The sequence below is a fragment of the Cajanus cajan genome, chromosome 8 (assembly GCF_000230855.2).
Source record: "Cajanus cajan strain Asha chromosome 8, NIPB_CcT2T_4, whole genome shotgun sequence".
Classification (NCBI taxonomy): Eukaryota; Viridiplantae; Streptophyta; class Magnoliopsida; order Fabales; family Fabaceae; genus Cajanus; species Cajanus cajan.
Window position 1 is genome coordinate 56,916,537 of NC_138524.1, and position 25,409 is coordinate 56,941,945.

The window sequence follows — 25,409 nt, forward strand, 5'->3', positions numbered from 1 at the left end:
GATTTTTTTTAACAAAGAAAATAAAATTAATAAAAAATTTAATCTTTCAGTAAATAATTAATTTTAGTTTCATATTCTCTTAAATAATATTTTTTTACGTACAGTCCTCCATCTATATATATTTTTTCATTTATAATATTGAATTTGAATAATATGTTCAAATTTATAATATCTATTAACTGGTAGATTGTCAAATTATATTTTTATGTATGTTTAAAATTTTGATATTTTAATATTAAATTTTATTGAAATTCAATATATAATATTTGATAACTCAAAAAAATTAAATATTTAATAATTAAAAAACAAATACTAATAAATTATATATCAATATTGATAAATAAAAATTTAAGCAAAAAAAATATAGGAGAAAAAATTAAAGAGAAGAATAAGAAGAAGAAATAAATGAGAGAGATGAACAAAAAGAGAAAGAGAAGAAAAAGAAATAAATAAGAGAGATGAACAAAAATAAAAGAGTATGAGAAAGTGAAGATATTAAGAGAGAGAGAGAGGTAAAAGAGAGAGAAAAAAAAAAGATGAGATATAAAAACGAGAGAAAGAGAGAGATAAGAAAAGATGAGAAAGAAAATGAGAGAGAGGAAATTAAAGACGAGGGAGAAAAAGAAAAGAGAAAAATAATTAAAAAAATAAAGTCATGCAAAATCTCAATATTTTGATGAGACTGTTAAGAAAGTGAATTACATGTAAATTTTACTAAAAAAAATCTTAAAATCTATCCATTAAAATAATCTATTAAAATTTTTATATCTTTTAATAGCATTAGGCTCTTTTTTAAGTAAAAAAAAAAACTTAATTAAATACTATCTGATTTTAACATACTTCTAAAAAAAATTTTGATTATCTTGAGTATTATATCGTGTGATTTTTAATATTTTTAATGAGATTGAATAATGGAGTGCGGACTTTTAGAGAATCGTGGAATTGAATTATGGCATTGGAGGAATTGAATTATGAACTTTAGTGGGTGTTAGGAGGGTGAGACAACACCGCCTATGGGATCCTCAATGGATAAGTCATCACTACATTGTGAGGTCTATAATGGAATTGAACTACCAAGTGCAAACTTTTTTGTGAATCACAAAATTGAACTATGACATAGGAGGATTTAAAAAAAACATTAAATCATACAATTTTCCTCCATGATATTTTTAGTTTTTTTTTCTATTTCAAATGATAACTCAACATCAACTTTTTATTCTCTTACCAGGAGTTTCATCTCTCACAAATTACTTGCACTTTCTTCTATCCAATATGCATGTGTTGTTCTTTTTTTCTTCTTCAAAATTTACAACTCAATTCAATATAATTACCAATTTAGTATTTAGTATTGCAATACATACTTCTTCTTTCTCATGATTTGCGTTGAGAAGAGAAATATACTAGAAGGAAGGTTGAATAATACCAATAAAAATTTAACACTTTTTAGAAACAGTGAAATAATTGCATAATCCTTAAGGAATATAGACAAAGTAAAAACAAAGAATACATGGTATTTTTATAGTGGTTCATCTCAACCATCGAGATTAGGTTCAATTCTTGATCAACTTAATTAAGTTTCACTATCTTTTTTAAAGATATAAATATTCTATCACATGCTACTTCTGGCTCAAACTTAAGTATTCTTTGATTTGTCTCTTCAAGCAAATTATCCAAATATTCTTTGAATAAAAAAGTCTCTCTAGACTTTAATACCAAATATTCCTTAAATAACAAAACCTTTTCAAGCTTCAAGTTAAAATGCACAATTAAAGCTAAGTAAAAATAACAATTGTTTCTTCTTTCTCACAAGATATGATACAACTTTTAAGTACAAAGATTTTTTTTATATAGAAAGAAAGAATGAATAAAAATTGACGTTGTTATTTTTTCTTTATGAATTCTTCAAGTTTCTTTATATAGGTGCATGATGAAGATGACTGTTGAGCATCACTCATAAGCTTGCTTCATCTTTCTTCGTCTCCCTTTCTTATAAAATAAGATGCTAATTGGTGCATTAAATGTATTTTACCAAATTGTCACTTTTTATCTAATCAAGGAGACTATTTATCACATTTGTTTTGTATAAAATGGGAGAATTTGTTGTATGTGTCAATCATAAAAGACTTTCTAGGTGACTTCAAACACTTTGCAATATATGTTTGTTTTTTCTTTGGCTAAAAAGAAATCCTTGTTCCTCTGGAAAGTTCAAATATCAAAGAAGTTTTTATTCCTTTGATTTGTTAGGTGATATGACCATTAGACATAATAAATGTGATATTTAATACATTCATCCTAGACATATGAAGTATTTTGTTAGAAAGACATATCAAAATACATATCTCATATCATCATATGCTATCATTTTAGTTATATGATCTTAAAAATAATTCTTTGTCAAAAGCATTTGAGTTTGTTATCATTAAAACATATATTCCTGAAAGATTTAAGATCGTTCTTTGATTGAACACTTTGTTATTAACCTCATTTACTTATTTTTATCAATACTTTACTCATATCTCATATTCATTATTTGTGTTCTATTCAACTTAACATCAATGCGTATGTTGATATCAATCTAAAGTTAAAATGTGATACAAGTACTAGTGTATGTCTTTTCTTCTAGAATTATAGAATTGCATAATTGTAAAATTTAGGGGGACAACAAAATTTAAGGGAATCACATAGTTGCATAAAGTATATTGAAGGATATATGTTTGAAACATTTTATTTTTCTGATTCCATTATGTTGAAGTTAAATACTATTTAAATATTAATTATCTTCTTAATTCACTCTCTATTTGGTCATTTGGTTTATGACTCTATTTTTTTTTCTCCTTATAGAATCAATAAATCATAGATGAAGAAACTAAAAATATAGGAAATTTTGTTTCTCCATAGAACTACTCATTTGAAATAAAGGAAGTGAGAGAGGATGAGAATCCAATGACAATAGTTAATTACTCAATTCAAATGGAAGGTCACAACAATGCATTTGAATTAGAGTGTATCCCTCTTGGTTAGGAACCTTTGACTAAGGTTATTCAAGCATCAGGAAACTCTAAGCCTAGGGAAAAAAACATAGAAGAAAAGTAGTTGCAAGTATATTTCAATGATTGAACTTCAATCCTCATATGTCAGCCTCAACCTTACTGAAATAGGTAATATGTGGGACAATGAAAGTAATGAGGTTAACCCTGTTGGAAAAAACTAACCTATGGGTACACTTGAAGGATATAAAGTGAAATCATTAATCATGCCCATATAAAAAAAAATTCACTAAACATGGAGATGTCTTGAAGAATTTAATAGCAGGCACAATAAAATTCCAATAAATAGTTTTTAAGACTCAATACATATTTACCTTTATCTTTTGTTTATTTAATGGCCAAGATTGATTTTATATTTTGAAAATTTATAATATATTAAAGAAACAAATTAATTAGAAAGTCTTACGCTTCAAGCTCATCCTCTTACTACATGATTTTCCACCACTAAAAAATAATTGTCTTCATTCTCACAAAACAAACTTTCATATTTTTTTTATCAAAAAATAAAATAAAAAATAAAACAAACATAGTCTGCATCTTATTTAACCGAAATTGGTACCCTCCTAAAAATAAAAAAATTACTGGCACACATTCTCTATTTTTTTTAAGTTTAGAAAATAGCAAATATAGATAACTGCCTTTAATCTCACAAGCAATTAAACAAACCTGCATTTTTTTTATCAAAAAATAAAAACTAAAAAACAAATCTGCATAGATAAATAAGAATACACAAATATTACAATTAAATAAACCCTAGTAATGAAAGTTATGCAAGCTATCTAAAATGTCTATGTATTTGTAAAATGTGAGAAAACGTGTAAAATCAAGAAAGGAAAAAACAAAAGTAAAAAATGAAACCTTTGCTAAAAGGGCAAGCCTTACAACCTAAAAGTAATAGTTGTAAATGAGAATGATAACTTAGTGTTAAAATTAATTTATGAACCTCTGAGAACTTAAGAATCTTGGTGAGAGAGGACTAATGTTATATTACAAATCTACATTTCTAAATGGAGGCATGTTTAGATAAAATTTTCTATAAATACTTCTAAAAAAATTAGTAAGAAAATTTATAAGTTTTTCATTAGTTAAAATTAAATAAAAATATTAAAAAAAAAAACTAACACGAAAGAACTTTTATAAACTAATTAATACATAAATTGATTTTAAATTATTTTTTCTTTTTTATTTTTTTATTAAAAATATTTATGAAAAATTTATCCAAACAAGTTGGAGATAGAACGAGTCAGAAAATTATTGTACATGGCGCTTGCCTTAGCTTATACAATAAGGTGGTGTATTGGTTTATGATTTCACAAAATTTTAAAAGACCTCTTTTAAGTAAAAAGAGTATGTTGATATTTAATTAGAATTTTATGTCACTTAAAAATATTTCAGTAATATTTAATCTGGATTTTCAAGATCTTTTAAAGAGTTCATTAAAATCCATTGATATTCATTTGAGACTTTTTATAACTTAAAAATAATTCATTAGTATTCAAAAATATAAGGATTTTAAAGGATTGTTATATTAGAGGAATTTTGAAGGATTTTTTTAGTGATATTTATAAATATCAAATTCATAAAATAATCTCATCCAAACCCATCAGATTTTGGAGGATTATTTGAAGTGACTTTTTAACTGCTTTAAGAATTTTCAAGTGAGTTTTTTATTTTTTTTTCTATGGTCTTGACTTTTCCATTTTTTCTCTACTAACAATATTGCAGTACTCCTCATATATAATACTGTACTACTATTCCCATTCTATTCCTTATTTGGTGAAACTCCAGTACGTAAATGATAGTGTCGACTTATTCTATTTTTCTCTCCACTCTCTTTAATTGACTTACTCTATTTTTCTCTATTTAGTTGAGTTTGTTCTTCAAATATATAACACAAAAAACACTTGAAATTTCAACTTTTAAGTAGTGATCTTTTTATAAATTAGGTAAAGAAAAGGAAAAGGTGAAAGCTGAAATTGATACACGATTTCTACAATTAACTGTAGATTTATTAGAATAAGATGAGAATGAATCTTAGTTAGGAGAAAAACTCTCTCAGCACAAAAACTATTATCTCTTCCATCTCTTGAGTTTGTTACCGTTATCCTTCCTCCTTTTATGACTCAACAATTATTTTATTTCTTTTTTTACTATGATTTTTATTATTTTTTTAATTTTTATATTGTGAAATTAAAATTTTTTATATTTTAAAAAAGAAAATTAACATAAAACATTATAGTATATTAGAATTTAATACTAAAAATATTTCTTCGCAAGTGAATAATTAAAAGCAATTAAAAAATCAAAATTTTTGTTTTGTACTTGTAACAAATTTCAGATATATTTTTTCTTCTCCTAATTAATGCTTGTAAATTTCTAAGATATTTTAAATGAATAAAAGTGCATGAAAGACACACTTTCACTCAAACACCAATATAAAATGCAAGGACATATTTTTTTTAATCATTTATAAATTTATAAGAGAGTACGACAACTGTCCCACTATTATAAACAATTTGAAATGTTGTTTAGAATAATTTTTAACATGTGCAACACTGCATAACTTTTTTCGTAAAAAATGTCATTATGATGATTTTCCAATTGGAGCGGTGGACGAACGTTCATCTTCAACATTACTAATAAATGAATATCATAATTTTGAGCCTATTATATATATTGCATATGTAATTAGGTAAATATTTCTTGGTGGATTGTGAATTTCCTAATTGACGCCAATTTTTAGCTCCATTTCGAGGTGTAAGATATCATTTATAAGATTTTGCAGGTCAGGAATGACCCTGAAAATGAGAAAGAATTATTCAATCTTCATCATATGTCTTTAAGGGATGTAATCGAAAGAATATTTGATCTTTTTAAATTAAAGTTCACAATTTTTAAATCAACACTTCCATTTTTATTTAAGACACAAGTAGAACTTGCGTTAACATGTACAACATTACATAATTTTCTTTGTAAAAAATGTCGTTCTAATGAATTTTCAATTGAACCGATGGACAAACTTCATCTTCAACATTACCGACTGATGAAGATAATAATTTTGAGCCTATTATATAGACCTAGGAGTATGAGCGAGAAAATCCTAATGCTTGAAGGATTGATATAACTATGAATATGTGGGTGAATGTTATCTAAAAGGACATGATATTACATAGAATTATTATTATTATTATTATTTATCCAGACATTGTTATTTTCTATTATTTATCTTTAACTCTTTAAATTTTAATCTATGAAAAAAAATCTTGAACTCTTTTCGTATGTCAAAAATCTACAAAATTATAAAAAGTCCATAAAGTTTCACAAAATTTATTAAAATCCTGACTTAAAAGTCTTACAGAACTCATTAAAATCCTGATTTAAAATCTTGCAGAATCTTACAAAGTCTTAAAAGTCATGAAAATCTTGTAAAGTCTTTTAAAATTCACAGGAATTTTTTTAACTAACAAAGTCTTTTAAAATCTTAATCCAATACACTCCCTTAAGATCGGTGTTAATGAACTAGCAACTAACTCCATGTGGTTTGCATATATATCGGACACGTATTCAAACAACAAACTGTCAAATTAGCTAGCTAACCCATCCCACAAAGTCGTTTCACTAGGTATGAGATTTTATTTAAATTTTACAAAGGTGAGCCGCAGCTACTTTACTGTGTTAATGATATGCAGGATATACAAAAGACAACCAAACAAAATAGTTAAGTAGGAAACAAGATAACATGGGAAGATTACTTTAGCCAAATCATTATTTAAGTACCATGATTTATAGTGAATAACATTCATTTGCAACAGCAATCACAATCTATAGTTCTTTTCAAGAGGAATCAAACAGGGAATGTGTACAACACCTACACAGAACTGAGAGCATTGGGTATCAACACAACAGATCCTGATGTCTTCCGATTCTCCAAGTCTTCGTGTGCTTTTGCTGCATCAGATAATGGGTAAGTATGATTAACACGAACCTTCAAGACACCAGAAGCAACATTTGCAAACACCTCTCCAGCAGCTTCCAATAGCTCATCCCGAGTGACAACATATTGCATTAGGGTGGGCCTTGTCAAGAACAGAGATTTTGCTGCCAGGGAAGATAATGGGACTGGATCAGGTGCACCCGATGACTGCCCAAAACTTACCATGTAGCCCCTAAGCTTCAAGCAAGCCAAAGATCCCTGGACAAATCACAGCATAGCATATATCTTGTCAAGAACTTTCCACATTGCTCTTAAATTTTGGGATGATAGAATAAAAACCATGAAATATAGTAACCCAAAGTTCTACTTTTTATATTGACACAAATCCTTACAAATAAAGCTTTCATCAAGAAGATTTTAGTTTCGTAACCATCAATGAAGATGCTAAGTTTGCTTCTACACTGTATTATCCGACAGTAATCCCTGAATTTCAGGGCCCCACCTGTGGGTTTGACCAATAAAATTAAGTATTAACAAGTCTTGACAAAAAAAAAAAAAAATCTACTGTCACATTATTATGTCTTACAAACTCATTGAGAAATCAACTCCTAATAGAATGCAGCAATATGGATTAATTTCAAAATTTGAAAAATTTTAATGTAGAGTTCTTCATTATCATAACAGAAGGATCAAATGAAGTATAAATTATAAATCTAATTACATTTCTAGATGCCCAATTATCATAACAGAAGTAACTGTAAAGAATCAGAAAATAAGCAACTTTTTAGGACTACAGTGAAGGGGAGTTAGTTAGAATATTAGTTTGTCATAGTGAATCAATAACATAAATAGATAGGACTGAAGGGGAGGAAATTCATTCAAAAATTTGTTCATTTGTAAATTGAGCTTTAGCTGATGGTAAAAGGAGAAATCCTTTGTGAAGGGAAAACTCTTGAAGGAGAGTTGCCTCTCCTATTCTTTGTTCCTTTGCAATCAAGAAATACAATCTTTCTTTTCTTTCTTTCTCTTTTCTAATTTGGGTTCCTAACAAAGTAACAATTGGTCCGACCTACTGAATTCTTCAAGAGAGAGCCAATGTTAGAGACAGAGAAAGCACACAATTGGGCTAAGAAGGGGGAGCTGCCATTATTTGTGGGGGCAGACCCAATTGGGCGGATTGTTAGAGCTGAAAAGTAAAAAATTGAGGTACAAGAAATTCGATCTTTCCATAAGTTGCAGTATACTTTCATGAGCATGGAGGGGGTGGCAATGCATTGATTCTACTTTTGGAGCCATAAGGACCCATATTCAAACTGGGAGTCAATCTCCACATCTTTGATCTGAATATTATTTACAAACACATTGAGAAACCAACTCCAAATAGAATGCAGCAATATGAATTAATTTCTAAATTAGAAAAAGGTTTCATGTTGAGTTCTACGTTATCATAACAGAAGGATCAACTGAATTATAAATTATAAATTATAAATCTAATCACATTTCCCCATACTCAATTATCATAACAGGAGGAACCTGTAAAGAATTAGAAAATAAGCAACCTCTGATAGATCCAGCCATGCAAGACACAATATTAATAATTTGGCTTAAATAGATATTTAGTTATCATAATATACACACCACTTTAATCCTTGAAACATAAGAGAGCATTTGTTTCACGAAATGATATTGTACTCTAAGAATCATATTCTTAGAAATAATATAATCTGGAATGTTATTCTTAGGAATATAAGAAAAAATGTTTGGTTAATTTTAATATTCCTTGAAATATTTTTTTAAAATAATTTAAATGAAATGGAATTTATAAGGGTTATAAAAAATAACTTACAATATTCCCATGGGAATATCAGTTATCCACCCCTCCACCATGGGAATAAAACCTCCCTACTCATGGGAATATCACTTTTCTAGGAATAAAAGACACCTGGGAATATTATTGCATGACCTTCTAACAAATGTGAGAATAAACATTCCTATCTTCATTTTCCTGGGAATAGAGGAAGATAACCCAAAACAAACGTCTCCTTAGAGTTTTTGTTTTTGGTCCTCATTATTTGATATTAGTCCCTAAAAGGTCCATGCTGAGTTAGTCCCCAAAATATGACATCAATTTTATTTTACAATGATTAGTTCAACGTGGACCAATTATTATAGTGATTAGAATCATACATGTACCAAATGCCAAAAAAAAATCTTTTAGTGATTAAAACTAATAGGAATTTTTTGTAGGGACTAAAACTGAGAAGGCTGTATACTACAGGGCCTAAAATACTATTTTATGCCCAATAATTTTATCTTCCCACTCAAGTACCAAACCATCTGATTTCAAATTTCACTTGGGTTTAGTATATTATAGAATAGGTATTACCTCAAAGGTATCCTTTCCTACAGAATCATAGACTACTTCCACTCCATTGCCTGACGTAATCTCATTGACGCGGGCAACAAAATCCTCTTCTTTATAAAATATAACATGATGGCAGCCATCCTCCTTGGCTTGAGCCGCCTTCTCTTTAGTGGATACAGTTCCTATTACAGTTGCGCCAAGAGCATTTGCCCACTGGCACAATAGGGATCCAACACCACCAGCTGCAGCATGAACAAGAATTGTGTGACCAGGTTCAACCTGTAAGTACACGAGTCTCAGTTAATTATCAAGCTAGGGACAAACTAAGAGAAAATGCATTGAATTCAGGATAAAGCATGAATTTATCAGTTAATATACTATATTTTTCTATGGAAAACAAAAGTTTTTGAAGAAATAGGCCAGAAAATGCTAAGTTCTAGTGAAGGAAAAGAAAACTGATGGGAAGAAGGCACAGAAGACAGAAGAAGGAAACACTGGCTACCGAACATCGGAGATATAAAACCATTCTTGGGCTAACACCTAGGATAGTTGATCCTTGACATAATATCAAACTTATCAATTGTTGCTGGCCCTATTCATCATTTTAAATTTCAACGCAAGGTAACATTTGTTTGTCTGTTGTTTGCATTTCCAACCCAAGGGCTCTTCCGTGAGGCTGCATGTTAGAGATATATAAACAATGATTTGGCCAATACCATACAGCTTCAATTATTAGGAGAGTTGGTCCTTGACATGTTTATACCATGACTACACTAAATTTGTCTTGATAAACAAGCTTAAATAAATATTCATTTGAGTATACAATAAGCTCTATTTACTGTCATGAGTACAATCTAAAATATGATAAATGCGGTTTGGATAAACACTTCAATAAGTAGTTAATGCAATAATGGGATTTTAGATCAAATAAACTGAACAGTATTTGGGTGAAAACAGATACCCCAAAGCTGTTTTAAGCTTTCACAAAGGTTTGTTTGCATAAACTTCATTTTCTAGCTCATAAAAATAAGCCAAAAACTGCATACATGGGTTCCAAAGGTTGTTTTAATAAGCTCCTTCTGATCGGAAAAAATGCTTCATAAGTACTTATTGCCACATAAGCCTAACTAAGATCATCAAAACAGGGACTAGGTATATGAACTAATGAAGAACTAAATTACAAAGCAAATTAATATAGCTATTCAATAACTAAAATTGACTGATATTCTAAATCCTAACATCTGCTAAATAAACTAACGAATCTAGAATAATATGCTAATAAAAGCAAAGGAAAAAAGCAAAATGGCTTCAGCTACAATGATTATAACAAGAAAAAAAATTACCTTGAAACAGCGCCGAAGCAAAAACTGAGTTGTCATGCCTTTCAACATGATGGATGCTGCAATAGTTGGGTCAATGGACGAAGGGACAGGGACTACTTTATTTGCAGGAAGTATTTGTTCTTCAGCATATGAGCCCATTGGTTGACCTGCATAAGCTACAAGATCTCCAACCTGCCTACCAGTGAGTCCAGCACCCACAGCTGTCACAACCCCAACAGCTTCCATACCTGCCACATTAAAAGGAATAAAGAACTCAGTAAACAATAAGTTGGGAATCGACTTAGTGCCCATTTGGAAAACACAATCAATTTTTCCCACTGTGACACCCACTCCAATATAATAGCTGAGATTAATTTGGAAACTTATTGCAATTACATCCAACGGTTTAAAATTAATTCTATGAAAATCAATTCTACCCAAGTTTAAAACAAATGAACCCTTACATAAGTTACATTTAAACGAAAAGTTACAAAAGTCATCAGCAGTGCATATATTTAATTGTAGATGAAGTAATTCTAGAGCTAAAAATATATGAAGCGATGAAGAATCGGAGTGCTAAATTATTGTAAGAGACTTCAAATAGCTTAGATGGTGAATTTTTTGCATCAAAAACATAGACAAGAATTAGTTATGTGGCTGGCATCAGGAGCTCAATTTAGATTGGTAATTATTAAATCGAGTAATATATAGATACATAATTTTCTTTTTTAAAAATATAAACAGAATTATGGATGATTATATATTTTCTATGCTAAAGAGGTAATCCATTCTTTTCTTAATTCTTTTTTGTTTCCATTATAAAACTAGCACAGTTCTAGAAAGGAAGTAAGCACAGGAAATAGTTAAGGAAATATAGATGTGGATTTATGGTTGTATAGTTTCAACTAATAGTACATCAACATTAACCACAAGGTGCGGCCTAGTTAGCAAACTGAGTACTGGCAAGAATCATGGTTATGCACAAATTTGATCAACTCCCCCCATATTAATGTCTAAGCTAGCTAGATTTGTCTCTAATTTCGTTCTTTTAACTAATTGAGGAGGAATTTGAAAATTGATAAAAACTCAATGTACAAATTTTCCATCTTTTATTCTTCTTATTTATGTGATATTACAAAAAAGTAATTCAATTCTTTCAATTGGGGAGAGATGACTTAGTGGACTAATGCCTCGGATTGCTAATCAATTGTACAAATTGTGATATAATACACATTATTGTAATTTGTATACATGAAGAATCAATTATAAACTAAGTCCTTAAATTAAGAAACGTAAGATTTTGAAATTGGATCAATAATCCAAACTTTTTGAGTATGAGTAAAGGATCCATTCTATGCTGGAATCAGAGACATTATTAATGTCGATATTCCGTTTCCAAAGTTAGATTGGTGGCTCAAATTAAAACCATGATACAAGTAGCTGGTAAATTAAAATTGAAATTAGCACATTGGTTTTCCTATTTCTGTAATTAGTCCGTGATTTAGTTTCCCTATTAGTGAGGAATGTGAGTGAAAGTAGGGAACCTGGAGTGAAGGGTAAAGAGGGGGCTTTGTAAACTCCTTTGCGAAAGTAGACATCGATGAAATTAACTCCAATGGCTTTGTTCCTCACCCGAACCTCGCCTTCTTTTGGTTCACCAATTTCCACATCCTCCCACTTGAGAACCTGTCAGGAATTCAAATTAGTTGAATGCGAGAGAGAAGAGATTAGAGAGAAATGAAAAAAAGAGACATAACCTCAGCTCCACCGAGTTCGTGAACTCTGATCGCCTTCACCATGTCCGTTGCTGCCTTCGTTGAGAGTGCTGCTCTGCCTCTGCCTCTGCCTCTGCCTCTGCTCAAAGGTAAAGAAGAAGAAAATAATGAGAAGCGTGTTGGAGTTTGAGTCAGCAGTAGACACAGACGAAGATTGTGGAGTCTCGAAAATGACATTTTTTACTTTTCGGTTTTCCATTTTATTTTTATATAGGGAATGAGGAGTAAACGAGGAAAAAACACACAATATTTCTCTTACTAATTGCACGACTCCGTGATTCAGCGATAGGAGTTGATTTACGTTTAAACAAGGTCAAGAATTTAAATCTTGTCTTATATATATAATTATGTTAAATTTTAGGACCAGCTATCTCACCTATAGTATGTTAATATTGTCATAATAAATAACTGACAAGATAGAATATTAATTATTAAATTTTCATTAATTTATTTTATATTAATATAAGTGAGATCCATACATTTCATATCTTTACATATTTTGTTTAAAATAATATAAATTACAAAATATAAATCAAGTAAAATAATATATAATTAAGAAAAATAATAAAATAATCTTAAACAAAATTGAAGACTAAAGTAATTACAAAATAAGATAATAATTATCATTGATTGAGTGAATAATTAGTTTTTTTCTTTTATCTTAAGAGATATGATTGGAAAAAAATATAATAAAATAAAAGGATATAAATATTTTAAAAAAAAGTGAAAATCATAAGAAGTATATTTTTATATATATTATAGATGAGGATTTTGAATATCAACTGTGGACTTTTATTTATTTATTTTGGGTAGACTTTTATCTCACATGCGGTGTGATTAGATTTATTTTTAGTACTTGATCTTAATTTTAAATTAAAATAACATTTTATCAAGTTATAAATTTTATTTTGATGAATGGTTTAGGGAATAAAATTAGTTTTATAAAAAATGAACTTAAAGAAACAAGTATTTTACCGGTCACTTTGTGACATTTTTTGCTTATGCAAAATGTTCAGTAACTAAAACATATGAATGATAAATGGGCACGAGTGTATTAGTAATTGATTAGTTAACAAAATGTATAACTAGCAGAAACAAAATAAAAGCAAAAATGGAATAGATAATTTTTTATAATTTCATTTGACATATTCAAAATAGTAAGTAATTAATTTTATATGAGATCGTGTTTTATCTTACTCTAAATCTTTTATAAAAAAAAAGTTATAAATTTTGTTAATTAGTATACTTAGAAAATTTATTAAGAAATCAACAAAGGAAATGTTTTTTTTAGTGAAAGTTATGTTACAAATGCTAGGGATGTTTAGTGGACAAGTTTACCCATATTTTTATCTAACTCAAAAATTTAATGAGATTAATTTTGTGAACTTAAACTCGACCCAATAAACTTATGATAATATTTAGAGGATTAGTTCAACTTAATTTTTAACCATACATGTTAAATTTTACATTATATATAAATTTAAATTATAAAATTAATGAATATATATCTACTAAGATATATTTTATAATATATATTTTAAAATGAATGATATCAATATTATATTATATTGGTCAAATCATTATTTATTGAGTCAACAAATTTTTATTATCAATACATAATTTAAAAAAATTATACTTTTTTTAAAAAACTAATATATAACATTAAACCAAAGTGAGATGATCTAAAGTATAATTTAAACTTGTCTTAAACTCTCACCCATTGAAAGCCCATTCGGATCAAACGGATCATGAACACACCTAAAAATAATACATTATAAATTACAATGAGGTGCATTAATAACTTTTTTTTAATAAAATTATCTATTATTAATTTCTTTAACTAGTATGTTTAGAACGCTAATTAGGGTTTTCCAAAGGTTATTACATGAGATGTGTGAGTTGAATAGAGTCTGTCTGGCCCAAATTATTTGTGACTTAATTTTTACTTATAACTAAAAATTAGGCCTAATACATTTATATTAAATAGTCTAGTTTTTATCTTAATCTATTTCTTATATGTTGTGTCATTTTAAATTTCAATCAAATTCAATGAATTCTTAGAATATTTTGCATCTTTCAGGTGATAAAACTCCTTTTATGGTTTTTTTTTCCTTCTATCTTTTATTGAATGGTACAACTGCATAATAGAACCACGAGGGCTCAGACAATCACCATTTAAAAGTTGTGAATCTGCAAGTTATTGTCGCATACTAATGCTTGGTTTTCTATTCAAAGAACCCTAACGTCCTTTTAAAAAGTAAAACTAAAAAATGTTTGATTTTTTAATCAAAATCCATTGTAAACTAAATTTTACCTCAAATTTGCCTTAAAACATGGTTTGAAATGAAAGTAAAAGAAGATTTGCTTTTATAAGTTTACAGTGCCTGTGCTTAAAGTGGCGGTACGTTAAATAAAATTTATGTTTTCATTTGTAAGTTGAAGTAACATGTTGCTTCTCATTGTTCACATAATTTACTCGGTTATAGACACTAAACCTGCATCTGAACATGTAGAGAATTCGTTCAAACTTGAGTTTGGAAACTTTAATACGAACATACACCACGTGTTTTGGACATATTTTTGAACATATATCAGTGTTCTCTCTTCACGTCCAAGAGACAAAATACGTGAAAGCTATTACTTGTTGCTTTTACTCTCTCCACGTCCAAGAGGCAAAATACAGGGAAACTATTGTTGTTTTTGGGTGGATGTAGTTTTTTCACATCCCTGATGCATTTCCAAACACACGGTTAGTTTAAATACTTGACATGGTAATACGTTTTAGTGGCTCAAATTCCTTCCTCCCCCTTTGTTGAGCAATAACTATATTTCATTGTCAGAACTTGGTATGTACATTGAAGCTTCAGCTCAAATTCCCATCGTCTTTTTTACTTTTTCTTAATTCAATTCCTACACTTTGCTAATGCATTAGATGGGCATAGGGGAAAGCACCAACTTTAAGTGCAGGCTCGACTTATATCAAAGCTAGCCCAAAAATGTTCTTACAAATAAAAGGGAAAAACCCAACTGCATTAAATTTCATATGGTATACTATGTAATCTTTTGGGTTACATAGTTATGAGAACGTCAATGTTAGTTTTGCAGAAATTTCATTATATCTTTCTACAAGTTTAGCTCAAGTCATTTTCAATGACGAAAGTGACTTGATCAAAACTCTTGGACGATTATGTGTTGAGAGTATTGTCAGTGAATAATTGAATTTGGAAAGCAAGAATCACTTGTTGAGATCAAATTAATTAATATACATTGGTTCATATTCCAACGTTAAATTTGATTGAAATACCATATCAAAACATGACAGATGTCCAAAATCTTATGTCACCTTCTCTGAAAGAAAAAGGTGGTGGAAAATTTCAAACGTTACTTAATTATACATAAGCTGAGCCATAACACCGATAAGTTAAGCTTAATATATGGTAGGAAAGAAAGAAAAATGGTATAAACATTAGCTTTCAGAGACGTAAATCTACATTCTCTTGGACGCTATGATGTCCTCCAATATGCATAAGTAGGTAAAGTGACAAACTTTTATCTTTCAAATGTATCTTGCATTACTGCTATATACAGTGAAGTGATAAAAGCCATGAACTTTTATTCCTATATAACAAGCTATTACTCTGTTTTTAACAAGTAAATGAAAAAAAAATGTAATTAAATGAAACCAACAGCTTTAACGCATATGGAAGGGTTAGTGCTAGAATAATAATATGGTATTGCTTGATGCATTTTCGCATGTTCAGAAACAAAAGTCCTACATCTCCACCAAACGAGCGGGGATCAATCTAGGCTCATCAAATAATGCCTGATACTATTTGATTTCTAATCAATATTATATATTTCCTTCGATAAAAGTACTTCTAATATATACATACAATTAGATGAAACACATACATGCTGATATACAACGCACAATGTCAGCCTATAACCTATTTACTGATACTGGTGCCTTGAATTTTGTTGTTTTACCTTTACCTCCAACTCATGGAGTTGTGAGGACCCTCCATCAGGCTGACCCTACAAGAACGTGAAACTTTAGGAATTAGAAGGAAAGAGAAAAAAAATATAAAGTATATAAAAATCATGAGTGACTCTACTACCAATTCGGTGAACTATCTTGAACATCAAAATAACTTGGGATTATTGGTTGTCTGAAAGTGAGATGTAACTGTTCCTAGCCTACAAGCATGGGGGATATCATCATGATAATGTCATACAACCATCACACTGAAATACAGCAAAGGTTATAATTTAAAATCCATCAACTTTAACATTAAATTAAGGTATCTTTGAGATAAATCGGACAACAAAGAGTAGAACATTCTTGTCTTTCCCCCTATGAAGAGATATACAAAAGCAATATCATTACAATAAATGAAACCAAGAATCATTACCAGGTCATGTCACACAATGTCACTGTTCTTTAACTTTAAGAATCATACAGGTGCTAAAAGTTTTGACATTAAAATGTTTGAATTATATCTTTTCTCTCTTTTTATTTTCATTTTTGATGGAGTACATACAATGATGTTGGTTAATCCATATAACTGACTACACCTAGTGAGATAAAGCTTGGTTATTGTCTGCAGTTCCCGTCATTTACAAAGTCCACATCCCATAATAATCATAATAGTCATTTTAGTCTCTAAACGACTAAGAGCTGGTCACTTTAGCTCTTGAAAAACTGATTGCTCATAACTCATCAAGAGGGTCCCTGAAAGATCAATCTGTTAGTCATTTTAATCCCTACATCTTTTAATCCCTACATCACTAAAGTCAGTTAACAGTAACGGAAATATATGTGGCACATTATGTGCCATGTTGTATTCACATGTGACACTGAAACAACATCATGTGGCATTAAAAGATGTGAAAACTTTGTGTCCATATTGCCAAGCTTGCATTGAGGTTTGAAAGTCTCCATAGTCCATTGTGCCGAGCTTCATGTTTCATTTGCCAAAGTAAGAAGCAAAGCCAACAATGTGTGAAACAAATAGGGGAGAATAGGCATTAGGCAAAAGTTGGAACCTGGAGTTATCCAATATGTGCATCCAATTTGGCACTTAACGTGCCATATATGCATTTCCGTTGGTGTTAACTGGGGTAAGTTAACATAGGAACCAAAATGACAAACAGATTGATCTTTCAAGGACTAAATAACGGATCCCTAATCTTTTAGGAACAAAAATTACTATTTACTCAATAGTAAACATTTTGTAGAGTCCATACCATCCCATTCATCCTTTGTGGGGCCATGTAATGAGGATCATGGATGGGTGTAATTGAGTTCAACTGTCCCTGCATCAAGATTCAACCAAAATACAGATGTTGGCGAAAATCTAAACCCCAAAATGTAGAAAAGAATAGAAAACATCAAAGACTAGCCATTATACATTACCAGGCCTTGGATGCCATGCTGGTTGCTGTAATTATCAAGGCAAATAGTAGCTATTGAATTCAATTGGTACTTCAACAGTGTTAAGGAGAGCTAATTATTCTTCAAAGCAACAGGAAGTGGATAAAAACAGGATATCTGCTGTTATATTGGATTTCAAAGTTCTAAATTTTAAAGAGAACTTACCATTCCTGACTCAATTCGTTGAGTAGCAAAATAGCCATTCAGGTTCTGAGCTCTTGAGTTCAGCTGACCCTGTAACAGAGTTTGCAAAAAGGGCCAAAATTTCAACATCCACAAACTCTTCTTTGTAACTTAATGAGTGCAGTAACAATGGAAAATGCCATACCAGCTCCCGAATGCTCTGCTGTGATTCAAACGAACAATCAAAGCCGGCTGATCGTGTAGTTGGGTTTCCCTATAACAAATACAAACCATGAGACATTCTTCTATGATGAAATATCACAAATTCACAATCAGTATCTTCCTGATGAATCTAACATGTACTTCAAATGAGAAGCACCTACCACTTGCTGCCAGCTAGAATCAACTCCCATAGCAATAATCTCTGGTTCTGGGCATACCTATTAAGCATTACTACATAAGAGGAGCAAACAAAAGGATTTCTGAAGTTACGGGAACAAAGTCTGAAACAAGAGCATAATGGTTGACACGTCAAAACTAACCTGTCTTTCCCTAAGAGTACTATCCTTTTTGTTAGTGTGACCTGCATTGTTACTTAGATTCACCTCTTGAGAACCAAAACATGGAAGGTTCGGTTCTCCGACACTCTGAATTGAATCATTCAGGCTCTCACACTCTCTCAAAGCCTCTTCAAATGCATTTACAGCAGCAATGTAGCTCTCCTGCGATAAAGACCCTTCATCGCCCAACGCAAAGGCTCGTTGACATAAATTATTATAGCGCTTATCCTTAGAGTCGGAGACAACCACATCCGACACATCTCTTGCTATTTGTCTTCTCTTGGCATCTTTTGTCCAGCGTTTCAATATATACCGAGGTGGGATGCCATGTACACCAGAAATCTGTAGCACAATCATTACATGCCTACAAAGGAAGCCATTGAATTCAAAGGAAAAACAGGAACATGATGCTTCCAAGGTCAATTCATTCCACGTAACAACAAAATCTTGATTTTCTTCAAAATCCTGAACACTAAACATTTTCACCGGCCCTTCTTCGCTTTCTTTCCTTGGATGACAAGCAACAGCTCCCAAAACCTGGCTCTGGAATTTCTTAAACACAGCATGCGTGTAAAACCCCACCATTTGTTTCCCAAATGGTGAAGGGGACTTCAACACCGGCTGTCTATGCAGTGTTTCAAAATCCGCTTTTGCCTCCTCTTCACACTTAACCCGCAATACCACTCTGTATTGCTCCAAAAACTCTTTCAGAGTAGTTCTCCTCTGCACATATTTGTCAAACAGACAGTTCATAGCTTCTGATCTCTGCACAGTAGACATCCCAGCCAAACTCCTCCCTTTCATAAACACCGGCATCCACTGTTCCCGATCCTCGTAAATGTCCCACAACCAACTCTCACCACCTAACTCAAACCTCTCAACCATTTTCCCCCACCTCTTCTCAAACTGCTCCTTTGTCCTAGACCTCAAAACACACTTGTTAAACCTACTCATAAACTCCCCATGCCGAATCACCACACGACCGAGCTTCTCAGGAACCTTACTCAACACATGCCACAAGCAAAAACAATGAGAAGCATCGGGAATCACCTGAGAAACCGCTTTCTTCAGCGCTTGGTCGCGGTCCGTGAGCATCACCTTGGGAGCACATCCTCCCATTGCCCTCAACCAGGTCCTAATCAGCCACACAAACGTTGATTCAGACTCATGACACACAAAGGCCAATCCCAGCAACAAAAACTGAGAATGGTGGTTCACACCAACAAAGGGAACAAAGGGCAATTTGTAGTCATTCTTAACATGCGTGGTGTCCAAAAGAATCACATCGTTGAAGTGGCTGTAGTCAAGCCTAGCTTTAGCATCCACCCAGAAAACGGTTCTGAGGCGTTGTTCCTCGTCGAAATCCACCGCGTAAAAGAAATTAGGGTTTTCGTCCTGCATACACATGAGAGTATTGAGCAAAAATTGAAGGTCGCATTGGGCGAAATCCAAATGGTGCAGGGTTCTTTTAGTCTTAGGTTTCCTTGAAGGACTTGCATTATTATCAGTGTTGTTGTTATGGTGAGGGGAAGTTTGGTGGTTGTGGTGTTTGATGAAAGAAGAGATGATCCAAGTACCGTGGTGGGTTCGTTTGACGTGCATGCAGGCCTTGCAATCGGTTTTGGGCCGAGGGGGGTTGGTTCGGGCCCGTTTTGGTTTGTGAGGGTTTGATGGAGTGGGGGCTATGCCGTAGCGGGTGCAGGCGAATTTGGCGTCGATGAAGTTGCCGGAGATTCGGGATCGACGGCTGGCTTTGATTATGGCGGAGAAGCCCACGGACTTGGCGTGGGCTTGGTAGTAGGAGAATGCTTCGTCCTTCGAATTAAACTCAGGCCAAGCCTCGGGCTCGGGCTCCATGTGAATCGGCGTAGGGAACTGAGGAGGTATGCGAGAGTGAGATGGCAAGTTGATATTGGGATCTTGACAAGGTTAAAACAACTTTATTCTCTTCTAGTTCATTTTTCAACTTTGAAAATATGCATTAATACATGAACATTTCACAACATACAACTTCAACTATACAATATACACCTTAGCAACTTTCAATTAGGCAACATGCAACTTCATCAACATATAACTTATTGGTATTACAATCTAAACAATAATACAACATCATCATAAGTCAACTATCTAACTTTATCAACAAGTTAACATAAAACATCATCTAACTTAAAGTTCTTAAACAAAATAAGGGATTTATTGAGCAACCCATGTTTTAGGGAGGGAAACTTGTTCAACAAGAACTTCTCATTAAGTAGCCTTCGACTAAGGCCTTAAGTAATGACTAAAGCTCGCTCAACCACAACATTTGGCTTAGTGAGTTATAGAAAACACATCTTGGTAGAGACCATCACTTGTTTAGCAAGAGCACGCCTCAACAAGTAAAGAATGAGCAAACTACAAGTGCCTAATTCTCACTTGGTGAAACCACCTTGTTGAGTGAGTCTCCCTAGACCTATCATAAGGGGCCACAACTTGTTTGGAAAGATTAACTCATTGAGCAACTCAACTTTGGCCAACCTTCAATGGCCTAAGCTTTCTTAGCGACCTCATGTCATTGAATGGAGCTTCATCATGTTCATTATTGCTCATTGAGGGAACTGGTATTGTTGAGTGAGAGTACCATTTCCAACACTTGGGCCTTTAACTTATAAAGGTTCGTTCAACGGTGTTCATCTTATTGAGTGAGAATGCACTATGTCAACAACATGCATGCACTCTTAGGGCTCTAAAACTCACATGAAATCCATTAAAACTAATCACAACAACAATATGATACCATTAAAGACCTTATATTACACATGCATCAACATTAAATAAAGAAATCAACTTCAAAAAATGAGGATCCAAAATGACCCAAAACCCTAACTATCTAAAACCTTTAAATCCTCAAGTTGACCAATAAAATTAGCATTTCAACATCATATACATCTTAAAATAATGTTAAAAAATCAAATAATGAGCTTCCCTTACCTCAATTAACTTCCTAAAAGCTAATACTAGAAGAAAGGGGAAAACATTAAAACCTTCTAAGGTGGACTCTTTCCTGAGATTTGAGCTCTATAGAGATCAAATCAACTTCTAAGACTCAAAATCAACTTCAGGGTAGGGTTTGGATGCTTCTAGAAGGATCAAGTGAATAAAAGTTTTAACTAGTTCTAGAATTCCTCTTTTTAATTTATCTTTAGGAATTATTGAATACGAAACTTAATTAGGAAATTTTAGTTTCCTAAAACCCTTATATATATTTTCTATTTCTTGGTCAAACTCTACCTCAACTTAAACTATGACTCAACAACTTAGATCTTAAGGATTCTCAACCCTTAAAGTTGTACTCAACCACCAAAAACTCAACCAACAACACATGATAACATAAAATCATATAAAACATACATATGAAAACAATAGTGTTAAAAGAGATAATGGGTATTGATAATTGATCCTTTCTTTTAGCTCTCATATGGACTCATCAGTGGCCTCATCCCATACAACTTTAACTAGATTGGTGGACTTACCCCTTAATTGTTTTTACATCTTATCAACATCCTTATCTAACTTCATCTCATATGTCAAAATTTCCTTAACTTGTACAACACACTATTTGTACCACATTAACTAAATCTTGAATACACTTCCTCAACTAAGAAATGTATACCACATTATGTAGGTTTGGAAGAACTGGTGCTAAAGCCAACTAATAAGTAAATGAGTTTACACGACGAATGATCTGATAAGGTCCAATAAACTTAGTGTTTAGTTTCTTGGACTTTATTGCCCTTCCCATTTCAGTAGTGGGTGTCACCTTCAAAACATATGTTTACCTATTAACATAAGACTTATGTCTACTATGAACGATCTTTATCTATTCCTAAATCAACTTCACCTTTTTTGTTGTCTACTACTCCAACTTAGGTCCAAAAAAGTCTCACCTTCTTTTATACCAACATAAATTAGTTCAACATCTTCTACCATATAAGGATGCAAACGATGTCATACTGATGCTAACATGATAACTATTGTTATAGGTAAAAATGATTTATAACACATGTTCTCAACAAGTCTTCCAAGGACTAGATTGTGTTCTCAAATTCCCATCTCTCTATAGAATATAAATATAACTTAACCTTAGCCTAGTAGGGCCTGGCGTAAACTATGACATAACCTAGAAGTGGACATTGGATCATAACCAAAGATAATACTAGTTGGCAAGAAGTGAGCACACTTTGTCAACTTGTCATCTATCATCCGAATAACATCACTAATCCTAACTAGCCTACCATCCATGAAATGCTTAATGGTACAATTTGACTACCACAATGGGATCTCCATAGACTATAATAAAACCATTGGACTTTTGATGTTCAACTTTAGTTTTCTGACAAGTCAAACAAGCTACCATATATTTTGCTACTTCCTTCTTCATACAAAACCACCAAAACAACTTCTTCAAGTCTTGGTATATTTCAATCATGCTATGTAGATGAAGGTTTCTCTTATGACTTTTATCAAGAATTATCTTCTTCACTTAAAATCTTGAGGAAGACAAATTAGGCCTTTAAACCTTAAAATTCCATCATCACCTATATCGAAACCTACTACCTTGTAAGAACTCAACAACTTTCTAGTCTTCAACGAAGAAGGATCTTTCAACTAATTTTCTTTACTCTTTTAATGAACTTATTAGTCACAATTGTCATACCAAAACTAACATGATTTAGAGATCGAGATCTCTACACACAAGTTTAGATCCCTAAACTTCTCCACTAGCTCTAACTATTTGATCATCAAAGATGATATGTTGATAGTTTTCCTGCTCGAAGTATCTGTAACCACAGTAGCCCAACTAAAAGTTATAATCTTTCAAAAAATTTATTCACCAAAGTTGTCTCATATTGAGCTCCTTTTTATCAAACAAGCATTTCAAAAATTTGTGATCAGTTAACACATTACGATCTACTTATATATATATTCATTCTTATTATTAAAAATAATGATTTTAGTATTATTATCCATTTATAATAGTTTTTTTAAAATAAAACTATTTTTTAACATAATATAACTATTTTTTAACATAATATAACTATATCAAAATTAGTATATTAACATAAAATTTTAACTATGTAATAAATAATAAATAAATGAGAAATCAATCCTAATAATTCATTTTAAAACTAAAATTCAATCCTACACCAAAATTAATTGATAAATACGTTAAATCAACTTAAATTAAAAGTTGTGTATATTTGTTTTAAGTTTTAATAGAATTATTTTAAAACTTTTAAAAGTTCACATTAGAATATAACATAGTATGTGAATATTATCGAGGATCAACTTGTGTGTGTTGTTTTAGGTAAATCAATGATTTTAATTATGAGTTTTGTGTACACAGTTGTCTTAAATATTCAAAAGGAGAATTTTACCACCAATAATGGTGTACCCAATTTGAGAAAAATTATTTTGAAAAATACTTGTGGTTTATACAATAAAAAACATAGTAGGTGAACTTGATTTTAGTTGTTATCCAAATGTGTTCTTAGCCCTTAGCTTGGTACCCATGTCTTTCAAGTTTCAATCCACCTGTTCTTAAACTCCTAATTTAATGTAAAAAAAATATTTTTAGAGAATAATTTTATATATTTATATTTTTTTTTTGAGTTAATCACCTATATACTGTCAGTGTAAATTTTTTTTACACTAGCAACCAATCAGATCTATTAATAGTGTCATGTCATTTGCTTATTTAATTAAATTAAAATAAAAAAGGCACTATTAACAAATCTGATTGGTTGCCAGTGTAAAAAATTTTACACTGGCAATATATATATGTGATTAACTCTTTTTTTTTTTTTTGCAGTCAATCAATCATAAATTAATGTTGATATGACTTTTAAGGTAATTATTATAAAAGATAATAAACTTACCTTACTTGAACATTTGTGCTTAAATAATTGTATAAAAAATCATGTATAGTGTGCTTGGATCACTACTAGAAAAATGTTATTTTTCTGCAATTTTTTTCACAAAAAAATATTTACAGGAATTTTTTTTGCAATAAAAAATCTATAATTTTTTTTTTGTAAATATATTTGTGAAAAATAATTTGTAGAAATTTTTTACAAATTTTTTTTTATGAAAAATAATCTACAAGAAATTTTTACAAAATTTGCTACAATTTTGATAATCATAGATTTTTTTCATGGTAAAAATTCGCAGAAAATGTGGTAAGAATTTTATTTTATTTCATAAGAATTTTCTTGCGAAAATAAATTTGCAGGTAATATTTATCAGTATTAAAATAAATGGTAGAAAACTTTTATAGGTAATTTTTCTTATGGATTTTCATACCAATTTTAATTCGCAAGAAAAATAAAAAATATTTAAATTTATAAGTTAAATAATTAAAATTTTTAATTAAAAAATATTATTTTAATAAATTATTTATAAATATATCATTATAATTAATTTTAATTTTAAATTAAATTATATTAAATATATAAAATTTTGTAAATATGATAAATTAATGATAATGAGTTTTAATTGAATGATAATTCAAAAAATTTTAAATTTAAAAGTATTTACTTAACAAAATATTATTTTACTAAATTATTTATAAATATTTTATAAAATTAATTTTAATTTAAAATATTAATTAATTAAACATTTATTTTAATTAAATGTATAAATTAATGATAATGAGTTTTAATTTAATGATTATTTTTAAAATAAAATTATTTAATAAAAAACTATTTTTTTAAAATATTAAATATTTTAAGAGTTAATATAATTTATAATAATATAATTTTGTAGTTCAATATGATTGGATTAATTTTATTTCTATGGACATAATCT

At 30.6% G+C, this 25,409-nt stretch overlaps 2 protein-coding genes across 8 annotated transcripts; both read right to left on the reverse strand.

The window, feature by feature from the left end:
- Window positions 1–6,765: 6,765 nt before the first annotated feature.
- Window positions 6,766–12,619, reverse strand: LOC109812960 (uncharacterized). The gene is made up of 5 exons (XM_020377045.3): window positions 12,426–12,619; window positions 12,213–12,354; window positions 10,690–10,916; window positions 9,368–9,625; window positions 6,766–7,239 (listed from the first exon to the last, which is right to left on the reverse strand). Exons 1-5 carry the CDS (start codon window positions 12,465–12,467, stop codon window positions 6,916–6,918), a joined length of 993 nt encoding a protein of 330 aa, XP_020232634.1. The 5' UTR covers window positions 12,468–12,619; the 3' UTR covers window positions 6,766–6,915.
- A 3,533-nt stretch (window positions 12,620–16,152) lies between these two features.
- LOC109812946 (protein FAR-RED IMPAIRED RESPONSE 1) lies at window positions 16,153–19,990 on the reverse strand. Of its 7 annotated transcripts, none has more exons than XM_083062230.1 (7): window positions 18,543–19,990; window positions 18,384–18,440; window positions 18,206–18,274; window positions 18,043–18,111; window positions 17,860–17,928; window positions 17,691–17,759; window positions 16,153–16,478 (listed from the first exon to the last, which is right to left on the reverse strand). In XM_083062230.1, the coding sequence occupies exons 1-7, from the start codon at window positions 19,965–19,967 to the stop codon at window positions 16,395–16,397; spliced, it is 1,842 nt and encodes a 613-aa protein (XP_082918356.1). In that variant the 5' UTR covers window positions 19,968–19,990; the 3' UTR covers window positions 16,153–16,394. The 7 variants fall into 7 exon arrangements, 3 of the variants coding, with proteins under 3 accessions (XP_082918356.1, XP_082918357.1, XP_082918358.1); XR_014428515.1 differs by having other exon boundaries at window positions 16,398–16,478; window positions 17,855–17,928; XM_083062231.1 differs by lacking the exon at window positions 16,153–16,478 and adding an exon at window positions 16,485–16,640.
- Between the last annotated feature and the right edge of the window lie 5,419 nt (window positions 19,991–25,409).

Excerpts from the sequence above, each read along its gene's own strand:
- LOC109812960 (XM_020377045.3), bottom strand. The coding sequence starts at position 12,467 with ATGGTGAAGGCGATCAGAGTTCACGAACTCGGTGGAGCTGAG. Across the intron at positions 12,355-12,425 it reads ACGAACTCGGTGGAGCTGAG|GTTCTCAAGTGGGAGGATGT; the intron begins GTTATGTCTCTT and ends AATTCCTGACAG. Across the intron at positions 10,917-12,212 it reads CTCTTTACCCTTCACTCCAG|GTATGGAAGCTGTTGGGGTT; the intron begins GTTCCCTACTTT and ends TTAATGTGGCAG.
- LOC109812946 (XM_083062230.1), bottom strand. The coding sequence starts at position 19,967 with ATGTGTATGCAGGACGAAAACCCTAATTTCTTTTACGCGGTGGATTTC. Across the intron at positions 18,441-18,542 it reads GTACTCTTAGGGAAAGACAG|GTATGCCCAGAACCAGAGAT; the intron begins GTTAGTTTTGAC and ends AATGCTTAATAG. Across the intron at positions 17,760-17,859 it reads AGCATGGCATCCAAGGCCTG|GGACAGTTGAACTCAATTAC; the intron begins GTAATGTATAAT and ends ATCTTGATGCAG.